At 43.0% G+C, this 13335-nt stretch overlaps 1 protein-coding gene across 1 annotated transcript in view; it reads left to right on the top strand.

The window, feature by feature from the left end:
• LOC142049489 (E3 ubiquitin-protein ligase UHRF2-like) overlaps positions 1 to 12072 on the top strand; it is an 80499-nt gene extending 68427 nt beyond the window's left edge. Inside the window, exons 9-13 of the mRNA XM_075077250.1 lie at positions 5645 to 5782; positions 6609 to 6732; positions 7115 to 7275; positions 9510 to 9608; positions 10949 to 12072. Of these exons, the coding sequence (XP_074933351.1) occupies positions 5645 to 5782; positions 6609 to 6732; positions 7115 to 7275; positions 9510 to 9608; positions 10949 to 11095 (669 nt within the window). The 3' untranslated portion in view covers positions 11096 to 12072. The remainder of the gene's footprint in view (positions 1 to 5644; positions 5783 to 6608; positions 6733 to 7114; positions 7276 to 9509; positions 9609 to 10948) is intronic.
• Positions 12073 to 13335: the final 1263 nt, after the last annotated feature.

Raw genomic sequence — 13335 nt, 5'->3', positions numbered from 1 at the left:
ATGACCAGACGCCAACTGGATTTATCTCTGTTCACCACAACTCTCTAGGCTTGGCCATCCAGCCAGATTTTTACCCAGCGAAGAGTACACCCATCCAAGCCATGAGCCACCAGCTTCTCTCGGAGGATGCTGTGGGAAATGGTGTCAAAGGCTTTGCTAAAGTCCAGGTAGACAACATCCACAGCCTTTCCCTCATCCACTAGGCGTGTCACCTTGTCATAGAAGGAGATCAGGCTGGTCAGGCAGGACCTGCCTTTCATGAACCCATGCTGGATGGGCCTGATCCACTGGTTGTCCTGCACATGCCTGGTCAGCTCACTCAAGATGAACCACTCCATAACCTTCCCCAGTACCGAGGTCAGGCTGACAGGCCTGTAGTTCCCCAGAGCCTCCTTCTGTTCCTTGTAGATGGGCATCACATAGGCAAGCCTCCAGTTATCTGGGACCTCCCCTGTTAACCAGGACTGCTGGTAAATGACGGAGAGTGGCTTGGCGAGCTCCTCCACCAGCTCCCTCAGTACTCTCGGGTGGATCCCACCTGGCCCCATAGACTTGTGGGTGTCCAGGTGGCTCAGCAGGTCATAAACTCCTCCCTCCTGGATTATGGGGGGTTTATTCTGCCATCCATCCCTGCCTTCCAGCTCAGGGGGCTGAATACCCTGGGGATAACTGTTCTGATGGTTAAAGATTGAGGCAAAGAAGGCATTTAGTACCTCAGCATTTCCCTCATCCTCAGTTGCAATGTTCCCCTCTGTGTCCAATAGAGGATGGAGATTCTCTTTGGTTCTCTGTTAGTTCTTAATGTATTTGTAAAAACATTTTTTGTTATCCCTTATAGCAGTTGCCACACTGAGTTCTAGCTGGGCTTTTCCCTGTCTAATTCTCTCTCTCTGCAAGGCCTAACAAGGTTTAACACCACTCAGCAACCAGGCACTACGCAGCCGCTCGCTCACTCCCCCCACCCCAGTGGGATGGGGGAGAGAATCGGAAGAGTAAAAGAGAGGAAAATCGTGGGTTGAGATAAAAACAGTTTAATATGGAAAGCAAAAGCTGCGCATGGAAGCAAGGCAAAAGAAGGAACTCATTCACTAATTCCCATCGGCAGGCAGGTGTTCAGCCATCTTCAGGAAAGCAGGGCTCCATCATGCGTAATGGTTACTTGGGAAGACAAACACCATCACTCCGAACATTTTCCCCCCTTCCTTCTTCCTACCCCAGCTTTTTATTGCTGAGCATGACATCATATGGTATGGAATATCCCTTTGGTCAGTTGGGGTCAGCTGTTCTGGCTGTGTCCCCTCCCAGGTTCTTGTGCACCTGGCAGAGCATGGGAAGCTGAAAAAGTCCTTGACTAGTGTAAGTGCTACTTAGCAACAACTAAAACATCTCTGCATTATCAACACTGTTTCCAGCACAAATCCAAAACATAGCCCCATACTAGCTACTGGGAAGAAAATTAACTCTGTCCCAGCTGAAACCAGCACATTATCCACCCCTTATTCCATACCATTTACGTCATGCTCAGGTCCCACACTATCCAGTACAACCTCATTGACCTCCACCCCCCTTCCCATCCTTTGATAAAATACACAGATATCCTTTATCATTCCCTTAGTCTATGGACCACCCCTGTAAAATGTCCAGGAATGTCCACGGAATGTCCACTGAGTTCATTCAGTCCATGACTTTGGGCTCCATCTGTTATGGTGGTCACTCAGGACAGGAGAGGTGGTGTGTTGTGTGGACTTACTGGGCACCAAAGCCAGCTCAGGTCAGGTCACTGATGCACTCGCACTGCTTCTCGTAAGGCTTGTCCTCCATTGGTTCGGGTGGTTCCTGCTATAGTAATTCCTGTAACATGCAACTCAAATCACAGGTTGCAACAGTTTAAAGGTAGAACCATTACAGTCTCCACCCCTGGCCCCTTTGGGCCAGACCATCGGGTCTAACATTGTAATGAACTCCTCCCCTTGCCCCTGCTCTGGCTTGGACTTATCCACGGACTGCAGTCCTTTAGGGTTGCACCTGCTCCAAGTGGAGCCTTACCCAGGAGCCACAGTCTCTCCAGGGGTACACCTGCTGTGGCATAGACTCATCCACAGCCACAGTCACTCTGAGGTGCACCTGTTCCAGCGTGGCCTTCTCCATGGGCCACAATGGCTTCAGAATAATACCTGCTCCAGCGTGGCCTTACCGACAGGCACAGTCCTGAAGGGTCTTCCTGAAGTGAACCTGCTCCAACATGGCCTTGCCCATGGCTGCAGTGCCCCCAGAAGTAAACCTGCTCTGCTGTGGGCTTATCCATGGCCACACACTTTGAGGTGCTCCAGCATGACCTCATGCACAGCCTCTGATGCTTCAAGGTGCACCTCCTGCAGCACGGCCTCATCCACAGCCACAGACACTTTGAGGTGCACCTTCTCCAGCATGGACTTATCCTTGGGCCACAATTCCTTCAGAAGTATACCTGCTGTGGCACAGACATAAGCAAGGCCACAGACGCTTCGAGATATACCTGCTCTGGCATGGCCTTAGCCACGGCCACAGATGCTTCGGGGTGTCCTGCTCCCACGTGGACTCATCCACAGGTCATAGTCCCTTTGACTCGAGATCACACTGGTGTTCCAGCCTGTCCAGCACAGCAACACAGAAACAGCAGCGGGGCCCTGGCCATCTGCCAGCCCAGGCACTTGGCCATTGCTGTTATCAGAATGTTCCCAGGCACAGCAGAGTAAGGTGATAATTGGTACAGCGGTACAGCAAGCAGAGAAAGCAAAAAGCAGCCACTAGCGAGCACTAGACTTTAAGGCATACAGCGTATGTATATACAGTGAGGGAAGCAAGCCCCATAGCAAGCACAGAAGCCTGCCAATTAATAGCTAAACAGCAATAACAGCTGGAATTTCAATGTAGCGCATTCCAGTCAAACCTGTCCTTATTTCAAACCCGCCGAGCCCCACGTTGAGCGCCAAAAAGGGCTGTCGTGGTTTAGCCCCAGTCAGCAACGAAGCACCACGCAGCTGCTTGCTGTACTCTTCCTGAGTTGCCTGCCCCTTCTTCCAAAAGTGGTAAACTCTCCTTTTTTTCCTGAGTGCCAGCAAAAGCTCCCTGTTCAGCCAGGCTGGTCGTCTTCCCCATCGGTCCATCTTGTGGCACTTGGGGACAACCTGCTCCTCTGCCTGCAAGGCTCCCTTCCTGAAGAGTGCCCAGCCTTCCTGGACTCCTTTGCCCTGCAGGACTGCCTCCCAAGGGACTCTCCCAACCAGCGCCCTGAACAGGCCAAAATCTGCCCTCCAGAAGTCCATGGTAGTTGTTCTGCTGACCCCCCTCCTTACTTTGCCAAGAATTGAGAACTCAATCATATCATGGCCGCTAAGTCCAAGACGGCCTCTGACCACCACATCTCCCACCAGTCCTTCTCTGTTTGTGAACAGGAGGTCAAGCGAGGCACCTCCCCTGGTAGGCTCACATACCAGCTGTGTGAGGAAGTTCTCTTCCACACACTCCAGGAACCTCCTAGACTGTTTCTTCTCTGCTGTGTTGTATTTCCAGCAGACATCTGGTAAATTCCCCACTAGAACAAGGGAGGGGGAACAAGAAACAGAGTATATTCAAGACTTTACAAGAAGAAGTACTAGGGCTCCGTGGCAATGACCTCCAAGGACTACCAAAGAGCTTCAACAGCAAGCAAACAGCACCTTGGAGGAGGAGGTGCCATAGCCCCTGGTGACTCGTGGGAACGGGATATCACTCCCCACCCATTTCCTCGTATGTACCAACCAGCAACAGATACGAAGTCTTGGCAGCAGACAAAACCAATGAGCAAGATTCACAGAGAGAAACTGCACCAGCAGCACATACTAAAAGCTGCAAAAGAAGCGGCGAGTGCTAGTAGTGGGTGACTCTGCTGAGAGGCACCAAGCACACCCATCTGTTGGCCTGATACACAGTCAAGGGAAGTTTGCTGCTTGCCAGGAGCCAAGATCCAGGATGTGAGGAATGCTCCCCAACCTTCTCCAAAGGCAAGAACCCTAAGTCCAGACACCTCAAGTGCATGTATGCCAACACAAGTAGTCTGGGCAACAAACAGGAGGAACTGGAGCTCCGTGCCCAGCCTGAGAACTATGATAGCATAGGAATCACAGAAACTTGGTGAGAAAACTCACACAACTGTCTTTACCGGTGCAACTGGACCCCAGATCACAAGCTCGAGTAGCTACAACAACGCATGTGTCAACATTCCTCCAGTAGTGGAGGAATGGCTGGTCTGCGACCTCTTGCAAGGGCTCAACCCACATAAATCTATGGGCCTGGATGGAAATCCACCCCAAGGTGTTAGGAGAAGTGGCTGACATTGTTATGAGGCCACTGTCTATAATCTTTGAAAAGTCGTGGAGTTCAGGGGATGTCCTTGATGACTGGAAGAGGGCAAATGTCATACCCATCTACAAGAAGGGCCCAAAAGAGGACCCAGGAAGCTACCAGGTCTTGCTCCAATCCCTGGGAAAGTATGGAATGAGTCCTCCTAGAAACTATCACAAACCTAATGAAGCAGGTGATTGGGAAACTCCAACACAGATTTACCAAAGGCAAATCTTGCCAGACTAACCCGATTGACTTCTACAACAAAATAACATCTTCTGTCGACATGGGGAGAGCAGTGGATGGTGTTTACCTGGATTTGAGCAAAGCATTTGACACCGTTTCCCACAGCCTTCTCCTGGACAAACTGGCAAGATACAGATTGGACGGGTGGTCTGAGAGATGGGTAGGAAATTGGCTAACAGGCTCCCCTCAGAGGGTGGTGATCAATGGTTTTTACTCAGGCTGGCAGCCTGTCACAAGTGGGGTCCCCCAGGGATTGATACTAGACCCCACGCTGTTCAACACTGTGGTGGGTTGACTTTGGCTGGCTGCCAGGTGCCCACCAAGCTGCTCTATCACTCCCCCACCTCAGCGAGACATGGGGAGAAAATAAGATGAAAAACTCATGGGCCAAGATAAAGGCAGCTTAATAAAGAAAAGAAAAGGCCATGGACAGAAACAATGGAAAACAAAAGATTTATTCTCTACTTCCCATCAGCAGGCGATGTCCAGCCACTTCCCAGGAAGTAGGGCCTCAGTACACATAGTTGCTCCGGAAGACAAATGTTGTAAGAACAAATACCACACACACACACCCCACACACACACCCACCCCTGCCTCCTTTCTCCTTTGTCTTAGGTTGGGGTTTTTTTTGCTGAGCAGACATCACATAGTATGGAATATCCCTTTTGTCAGTTTGGGTCAGCTGTCCTGGCTGTGTCCCCTCCCAAGATCTTGCCCACTCCCAGCCTACTGGCCTTTGGGTCCGGAGTGTGGGGAGTGGTTGGAGAGACAGCCTTGATGCTGTGGGAGCACTGCTCAGCAGTAGCCAAAACATTGGTTTATTTTTAAGCCCCTTCTAGCTACAAATACAAAGCACAGCACTATGAGGGCTGGTATGGGGAAAGTTAACTCCATCCCAGCCAGACCCAATACAAACATCTTCATAAATGAGATGAGAGAAGAGATACTTTAAAATAGTAACATATCATCCTTTAAATTAGATTTGAGGATCTACTGTGATAGCAAAACCATAAACCTGTTGTTATTTATCCTTAGGTGGTAAAATATTGGCCAGAAATTGGGAAATGTGGGTTCTTAGTTTGGCGCTATCTTCTGAGGAGAGATGATATTGAGCCTGCACCTTGGACTTCAGAAGGGATGGAACGGTCAAAGAAACTGGGTCTGAGTGTACAGGTCAGAATCAGTGTTCACAAAGTTGCTCTGATATTCTGTTCAAGTAAATGGAGTCTTAAATTTTAAAATTTGGAATTTGAATTAAATTTAAGCCCCATTTTTCATATGTTTCAATAAGGCAGGGTCTAATATAAAAAATATTTTAGATCATCTGCAATTTGAAAAATTGTGATATTGGCAAAGAAGAAAGAACTGTGGATGAAGCTTTCTGCCTTAACAGGAAATTACTCTGTATATATGGATCAGAAAATTATGACTTTGAATACAGTTTTGTGATCCTTACACTGGATAAGATTTATAAAAGTAACTCTTGTAATAGTTGAGCCTCTTCTTAGAATTTAAAAAATAGATATGTTTTTATGTATTTTTCTCTAATTGTAACCTATCATCAAGGAACTACTATAGATAACATATTTCAGGCAGGGACTTTGGCACTGTGAAATTTGTGGCAGACAGGAAGAATAAAAGTAGTATTTTTTTCCCTCAGCAAACCAATCATTTCCTTTGGATGGGTTGTTTCGCTACATGACATCATCTTCAACTTTAGCGTTCAGATTTGTGTAGTTGGAGTTGTAGATATGGATATAAGGTGCCTTTTAATAAAATCTATTCTAGATCAAATCCTTTGACTTAACTGCAGTTTTCTAAAAATATATTAATGTAAAAGCTTTCCTGTTTATATAGTGTTTTAAAAGTATTTTTATATTATTTCAATATGTAGTCATAGGGGCTTACATTCTTTTAGAAAATAGACTTGTCAGTATTTGGGAATTCCCAGATGCCAGTGGATTTTGTTTTAAATCTGGTTTTTGGGTTTTTTTTTTAGTATCCAGAGGGTTATTTGGAAGCCATGGCTCGTAAAGAGAAAAAGGATAAGGTTAAGAAGCAAACTGTGAAACAGGAGCCAACCAGTCAGAGTAATGGAAACCAGAAAAGGACAATTGATGATGGTATTTCTTTTTACTTCTTAGTGTTAGAGCTCTGTGATGTTATATATAAGCCAATAGTATGAAAACTACAAGGAAGTTGGAAGTAATTTGAAATCCAAATGTAAAGTGTTAAGTGCTCAGTAATAAAATGGGAAGCTGGGGATCTTATGGTGCTGTTCCATACTTGTAAGGTTTCTTTTTCTTAAACTTCACAGAAAAATGAGCAGTCTTCTATGTAGTTTTGATCTATAGTTCAAAATAAAGCTGGGCAATTTGAATTGGAGCTTTATTGCATCATTACATAGATGTGATTCATGTTTTAGCTTTCTAGAAATAATTTTGTCTTCCCTTTTTAATAGTTCAGACTACCACTGTTACTGTATCTTGTCATAATTTTAAACAGGTATAGAGGAGACTAAAAATACATCCAAAGCCATGAGAATGGGAGATGGAGGGAAAGGAGAGGCTTTCCAACTGACCCAGCAACAGCAGTGGCTGATTAAAGAAGACTGTATGAACCAGAAATTATGGGATGAAGTACTTGCTTCGCTTAAGGAAGGACCAGTATGCTTGCAGCTTGCTTAAATTATTCAATTTTAGCCTTTCTTTATATAGAATTAGGACAAATGAGGCTTTGTTAAAACCTAATTTACTTGCTTAAAATTGCTGAATACGTACTATCTGTTTAGAAACAGTTGACGGGGCATGTAATTTCATTCACTTAAGGAGACAGAAGAAATACTGTCATATTGAGATTTAGATACCAAATGAAAATATTTTTAACTCAAGTTTAGCATATTATTCCACTCACTATAGAGAGAACCTTAAGTAAAAAAGAGGAAATACTTCCCTCCCCCAACTGTCAAGAAAATAGCAAGGATAGTTCAAGTTTGAAGACACTTGTGGATTTTTTTTTAAATTAGTCTCTGATGGAATATCCTCCAAAATATTATGTCCTTGAACATTAATTAGCTTTACTGATGTACCAATTCATAGTTATTTTAGCTGTTTAGCAGAATAAAAAGAAATCAAGATATCAGAATGGTAAAGGTCACTATCAAGTCATTGAAAGAACAAAATATTAGATGGAGAATGGATGCCTGAAAATGAATGTACAAAATCACTTTATTTGGGAATTGCCAGGGGCTATTTACTTTGCTTCTTTGACAGAAAAAGCATCCGGTAACTCCTTGTTCTTCCACTTACAGTACTACTATTGCTATAATGCTACTGTACTTGTATAGAAGCTGATACTGTAAAGTTATGAGTTCTTTATCTGTGGGTCGTCCAACGTTTGCAAATAATTAGACTTTCAACTCTTAGTTATGTGACAAAATACAGTAGATATGTGCTTCTAAAGCAACAGAAAACAGTATCTTAAGAGAAATCCACTTACTAGAAAGTTATTTTCCTATAGATTCCTGCCCATAATTTTGATTGCCCTTGGTGAAAGCCATATAGAAATTTCAGTGGGAATCACGCAACTACCATTAGATAGCTGCAATGAAAATATAAATGTTAATGCTTGAAACAACCTTTCCACTTTAATTATAAGTTTTGGGTTGAGGTGAATCTGATATTATTAAAATTATTGGAAAAAACCTGCATTTTGAGTAACTTTAGATATGTTTTTTACACTACTGTACCTGAGTGGGTATGCTTGAGTCTACTGAAAATGCAGAGAATAAGGTCTCTGAAAGCATGCTTCACAAAATTTATCCCACATTCTTCAAAGTTGCTCTGAGAAGACTGAAAAACAGGAAGGTTCTTTTACCTATTGCAGAGTATTTCAGAGTGAGGACTCAAGAAACCATTTAAACACCTCCAGCAGGTGCAGAGGTGAATTTCTTAGTGAAAGAGGTATACAGTACTTTGCTTTTACTTTGCAGAGCAGCAGCAATCACTTATCTATCATGGACGTGTAAAATTCTAGCGATGAACACTAAATACAGATACTAGCTTCCAAATTCTCTGACTTGTGCTAAGAATCAGGCTTGATGGACCCTCTGTTTTGTTTTTAATGATAATAATGTACAACCAAATAACCTTCAAAACCTTAGTTCTCTGACTTCTGGAAAAGCAGGGAAATTAATTGCTCATGGACGTGCTTTCTAAATACTTTGTTAGCCACACTACTTCTCATGGATGTGAAGGATATAAGATGAGCGTTCCAAAATTTTTTAATGTGATAAACATAATTTATTAAATGTATACCTTGCACTGAAGACAATAGAGGTTCACTTCTGAGGAAATAAGAATGAACAAGAAGCTGTGAACAGTAATAATATAGGGAATCAGCAGAAGATAGGTAGAGGTAATAGCAGAGGGTGTGGGAATGTCTTTATGCAAATGTCCATGAATACAGGAGTAATGGTGGTAGGCTTTGGAAGGAAATCTGTAACTTGGACTGAGACCTGAAGATCGCACTAGAAAAATTTCAGTGTAAGCAATCTTTGCAATGTCAATCTGTCCTATCACACTGAATGTTGGATTTAACAACTAGCAGTTGTGTAACATTATTAGACCATGCAAACTGTGAGTTTGGGAAGAGTAGCAAGGATGTTAAACCAGTATCTCATGAATGTATCTCTGCATTTACGAAATGCTATGAAGGCCAAATTTTTTACTCAGTTTAGGTCTGTGAATTATACTTTAAATATAGGTAATAATTGTAGTAGTTAGGCAAATTAGTTTTTTTAAAAACTTCAATAATTTTAAATAGAAATGCCTTTTTTTTTTTCATATTTGTGAATGTGCCTCTAATACCTTTACTTTTCTCTTCTTTTGCCCTATACTAGAACTTCCTGAAGAAACTGGAACAATCTTTTATGTGTGTCTGCTGTCAGGAGCTGGTTTACCAGCCAGTGACAACAGAGTGCCTCCATAACGTCTGTAAAGTAAGAATATTCCCTGTATTGCTCTGGGCTGTGTTCTTGGCCCCGAGACACCAATCACCAAAACCAGCATATATTTTAGGAAGACAATAATTATTGCCTAGCAGTCTGAGCAAGAAATGTAACATGCTTGCTTCCAGTTGTGTGGCTGCCACACAACCAATCTTAATTTTATGTAAAAATTAGTGGAAATGTATTTAGCATAATTTTTTATAGACATGATGTATCAAGTTTACCACTCCACTGTAATTAGTGGAGCTATGCTAGGGATTGGTTTGTTCCAGGAGCTAGATGTTGGTACAATAAGATTAAGTTGATTTTATGTAGTTAAGAAATGAGAATAGAGCAAGACTGCTCCTTCAAAGAGCTGCTTGTTACATAGAGGTGAGGTATTATGAGGGGGTTAATATATAGAGTGGTGGAAAAAACATGGCGAATGTTTAATGGCAACAACTTCAAAGCATAGAATCTGAAGCTACCAATTATAAAGTAACATCCAATTACTGTTTTAAGGTATAGACTGACAGACAGTGTTGTTGTTTGGGCAAAGATTGGCCCTCATAAAATTTTCATATTTAACTTACTTATATGCTTGGACTGTCTGCAGTCTGAGAAAACCATAAAAAAGAAGGCAACATTAATCATCTTTTAAATACTGTAGTCTGAAACCTCTTTTATTCTACAAATAACCACCCACCAGCCGCTCGCTCAATCCTCCCCACAGTGAGAAAAACTCATGGGTCAAGATAAAGACAGTTTAATAAGTGAAGAGAAAAAAAGAAAAGAAAAGTGATGCAAAGGTATTTGCTTACCACCTCCCACAAGTAGGCCGATGCCCAGCCACTCTCCGAGCAATGGCTACTTTGGAAAGATCTCCCCCCCCCAGTTTTTATTGCTGAGCATGTTATATGGCATGGAATATCCCTTTGGTCAGTTTGGGTCAGCTGTCCCAGCTGTGTCCCCTCCCAACCTCTTGCCCATCCCCGGCCTACTTGCTGAGGAGGCAGAATGAGAAACAGAGAAAGCCTTGACGCTGTGCAAACATTGTTCAGCAATAGCTAAAACATTGGTGTATTATCAACTCTGGTTTAGTAATGGATCTAAAACACACCACCATACAGGCTGCTATGAAGAAAATTAACTCCATCCCAGCCAGACCCAGTACACCGTTTCAGTTGTAAAGGCAGAAATATGGCAAACAAACTCAGTAAGAACCTGCTGTTTCTGGAGATGCAGGAGACTGCATCTTTGGTTCCTAGTAATTGCTTAATTTTTGCTAGCTAAATTTTCAATGTAAAGCAAAAGCTGTAACACTTTTACTTCTTTCTCTTTGTATGCCCTAGAGCTGTTTACAGCGCTCTTTCCGAGCTGAAGTCTTTACCTGTCCTGCCTGCCGCTATGACCTTGGAAAGAGCTACACCATGGTTCCTAACAAGATATTGCAGACACTACTTGACCAGTTCTTCCCTGGTTACAGTAAAGGACGATGATGTGTTCAAATCTTTTCACGCTTCTCCCATTGACTTTATAGACAGTAAAGGAGAATAAACATCTAAAAGTCAACAGTGAACCAGCCAGCTTGATGGAACTGCATCTATTGTCACATTTTGAAGCAGCTAATCCTCTTCCTCCCCGTCACCATCTTTGTTCATGTAGTGAGGACTCTAAATCTCTGCTATCTTTAACATCAAAGGTAGTTTTGGTGAGCTGACAAATACTTTTTAAAGGGAGGGAAAAAAAACCACAAACCCAAACCAGAAGCTTTAGGTCTAAGTGGTGAGTCCTAGCTGGTGCTTAAGTTATTATTTGTTTTTTGTAACTACCTCAGATAGAGGAAAACATATTGTGGGGAGGAAAAATAGTTCATAAAGTTTTAGCTACCCACTGCTTTCTTATTTTTACTTGTGTCTAGTCTATGTGATTTGATTCGACAAAAAAAGACAAAAACCCAAACACCCAAAACAAAACAACAAAAAACAAACAGCACTTAAGTCAGCTGGATTACAGAACAGCAAAATCTGTGGTGTGCGTAGTCCTTTTTTTTTGGTCTTTCTTCCATTATGGTGCTTTTTTTTTGCAAGAACAGGCTGACTTTTAGTCTATTTTTGTGAGCTTCACTGTACTTTTTCTTGTATCTTATGCAAGCTGACTACTAAGGACTAATGAACAATATGAATGCATTGTTGCTACAGTAGTGTAAAGTGATCTGTGGTTTTTTGCACTTAGCGGACGGATATTCAAGACAGTAGTTGTGTACAAAAAGAAAAATTCATATAAAAAAACCACTTCTGTATTAGTTTAAAATGTATGCTTTTAGTAGGTCTTGTATCGGTGGCAAGAAATCTATACAGCATTGAAGACAGTGCTAGCTTGAAAAGGGTTTAAATTGCTTCATATGGTGACCTGAAATTTTATATACAATATATTCCCCCAAAATATACATTATTAAATATTTTATGATTGAGAACTGTTGCTATTTTTGTCAGTTTTGTATTATCCAAACTTGTCAAATTATGACATTTAAGATACTTTTTTCAGACTACAGAATATTTCCTTTAGGCAGGCTTCTTATTCTTCAAACTTGGGTCTTCATACACCTTAATTCGTTATCGTGGTTTAGCCCCAGCCAGCAACCAAGCACAACACAGCCACTCGCTCACTCCCCCCACCCCAGCGGGATGGGGGAGAGAATCAGAAGAGTAAAAGAGAGGAAACTCGTGGGTTGAGATAAAAACAGTTTAATATGGAAAGCAAAAGCTGCGCATGGAAGCAAGGCAAAAGAAGGAACTCATTCACTAATTCCCATCGGCAGGCAGGTGTTCAGCCATCTTCAGGAAAGCAGGGCTCCACCACGCATAATGATTACTTGGGAAGACAAACACCATCACTCTGAACATTTTCCCCCCTTCCTTCTTCCTACCCGAGCTTTTTATTGCTGAGCATGACGTCATATGGTATGGAATATCCCTTTGGTCAGTTGGGGTCAGCTGTTCTGGCTGTGTCCCCTCCCAGGTTCTTGTGCACCTGGCAGAGCATGGGAAGCTGAAAAAGTCCTTGACTAGTGTAAGTGCTACTTAGCAACAACTAAAACATCTCTGCATTATCAACACTGTTTCCAGCACAAATCCAAAACATAGCCCCATACTAGCTACTGGGAAGAAAATTAACTCTGTCCCAGCTGAAACCAGCACATTATCCACCCCTTATTCCATACCATTTACGTCATGCTCAGGTCCCACACTATCCAGTACAACCTCATTGACCTCCACCCCCCTTCCCATCCTTTGATAAAATACACAGATATCCTTTATCATTCCCTTAGTCTATGGACCACCCCTGTAAAATGTCCAGGAATGTCCACGGAATGTCCACTGAGTTCATTCAGTCCATGACTTTGGGCTCCATCTGTTATGGTGGTCACTCAGGACAGGAGAGGTGGTGTGTTGTGTGGACTTACTGGGCACCAAAGCCAGCTCAGGTCAGGTCACTGATGCACTCGCACTGCTTCTCGTAAGGCTTGTCCTCCATTGGTTCGGGTGGTTCCTGCTATAGTAATTCCTGTAACATGCAACTCAAATCACAGGTTGCAACAGTTTAAAGGTAGAACCATTACAGTCTCCACCCCTGGCCCCTTTGGGCCAGACCATCGGGTCTAACATTGTAATGAACTCCTCCCCTTGCCCCTGCTCTGGCTTGGACTTATCCACGGACTGCAGTCCTTTAGGGTTGC

Source organism: Phalacrocorax aristotelis, chromosome W, assembly GCF_949628215.1.
Source record: "Phalacrocorax aristotelis chromosome W, bGulAri2.1, whole genome shotgun sequence".
Classification (NCBI taxonomy): Eukaryota; Metazoa; Chordata; class Aves; order Suliformes; family Phalacrocoracidae; genus Phalacrocorax; species Phalacrocorax aristotelis.
Note: the sequence above shows the minus strand (reverse complement) of the source record. Positions and strands in the feature narration are given on the sequence as shown.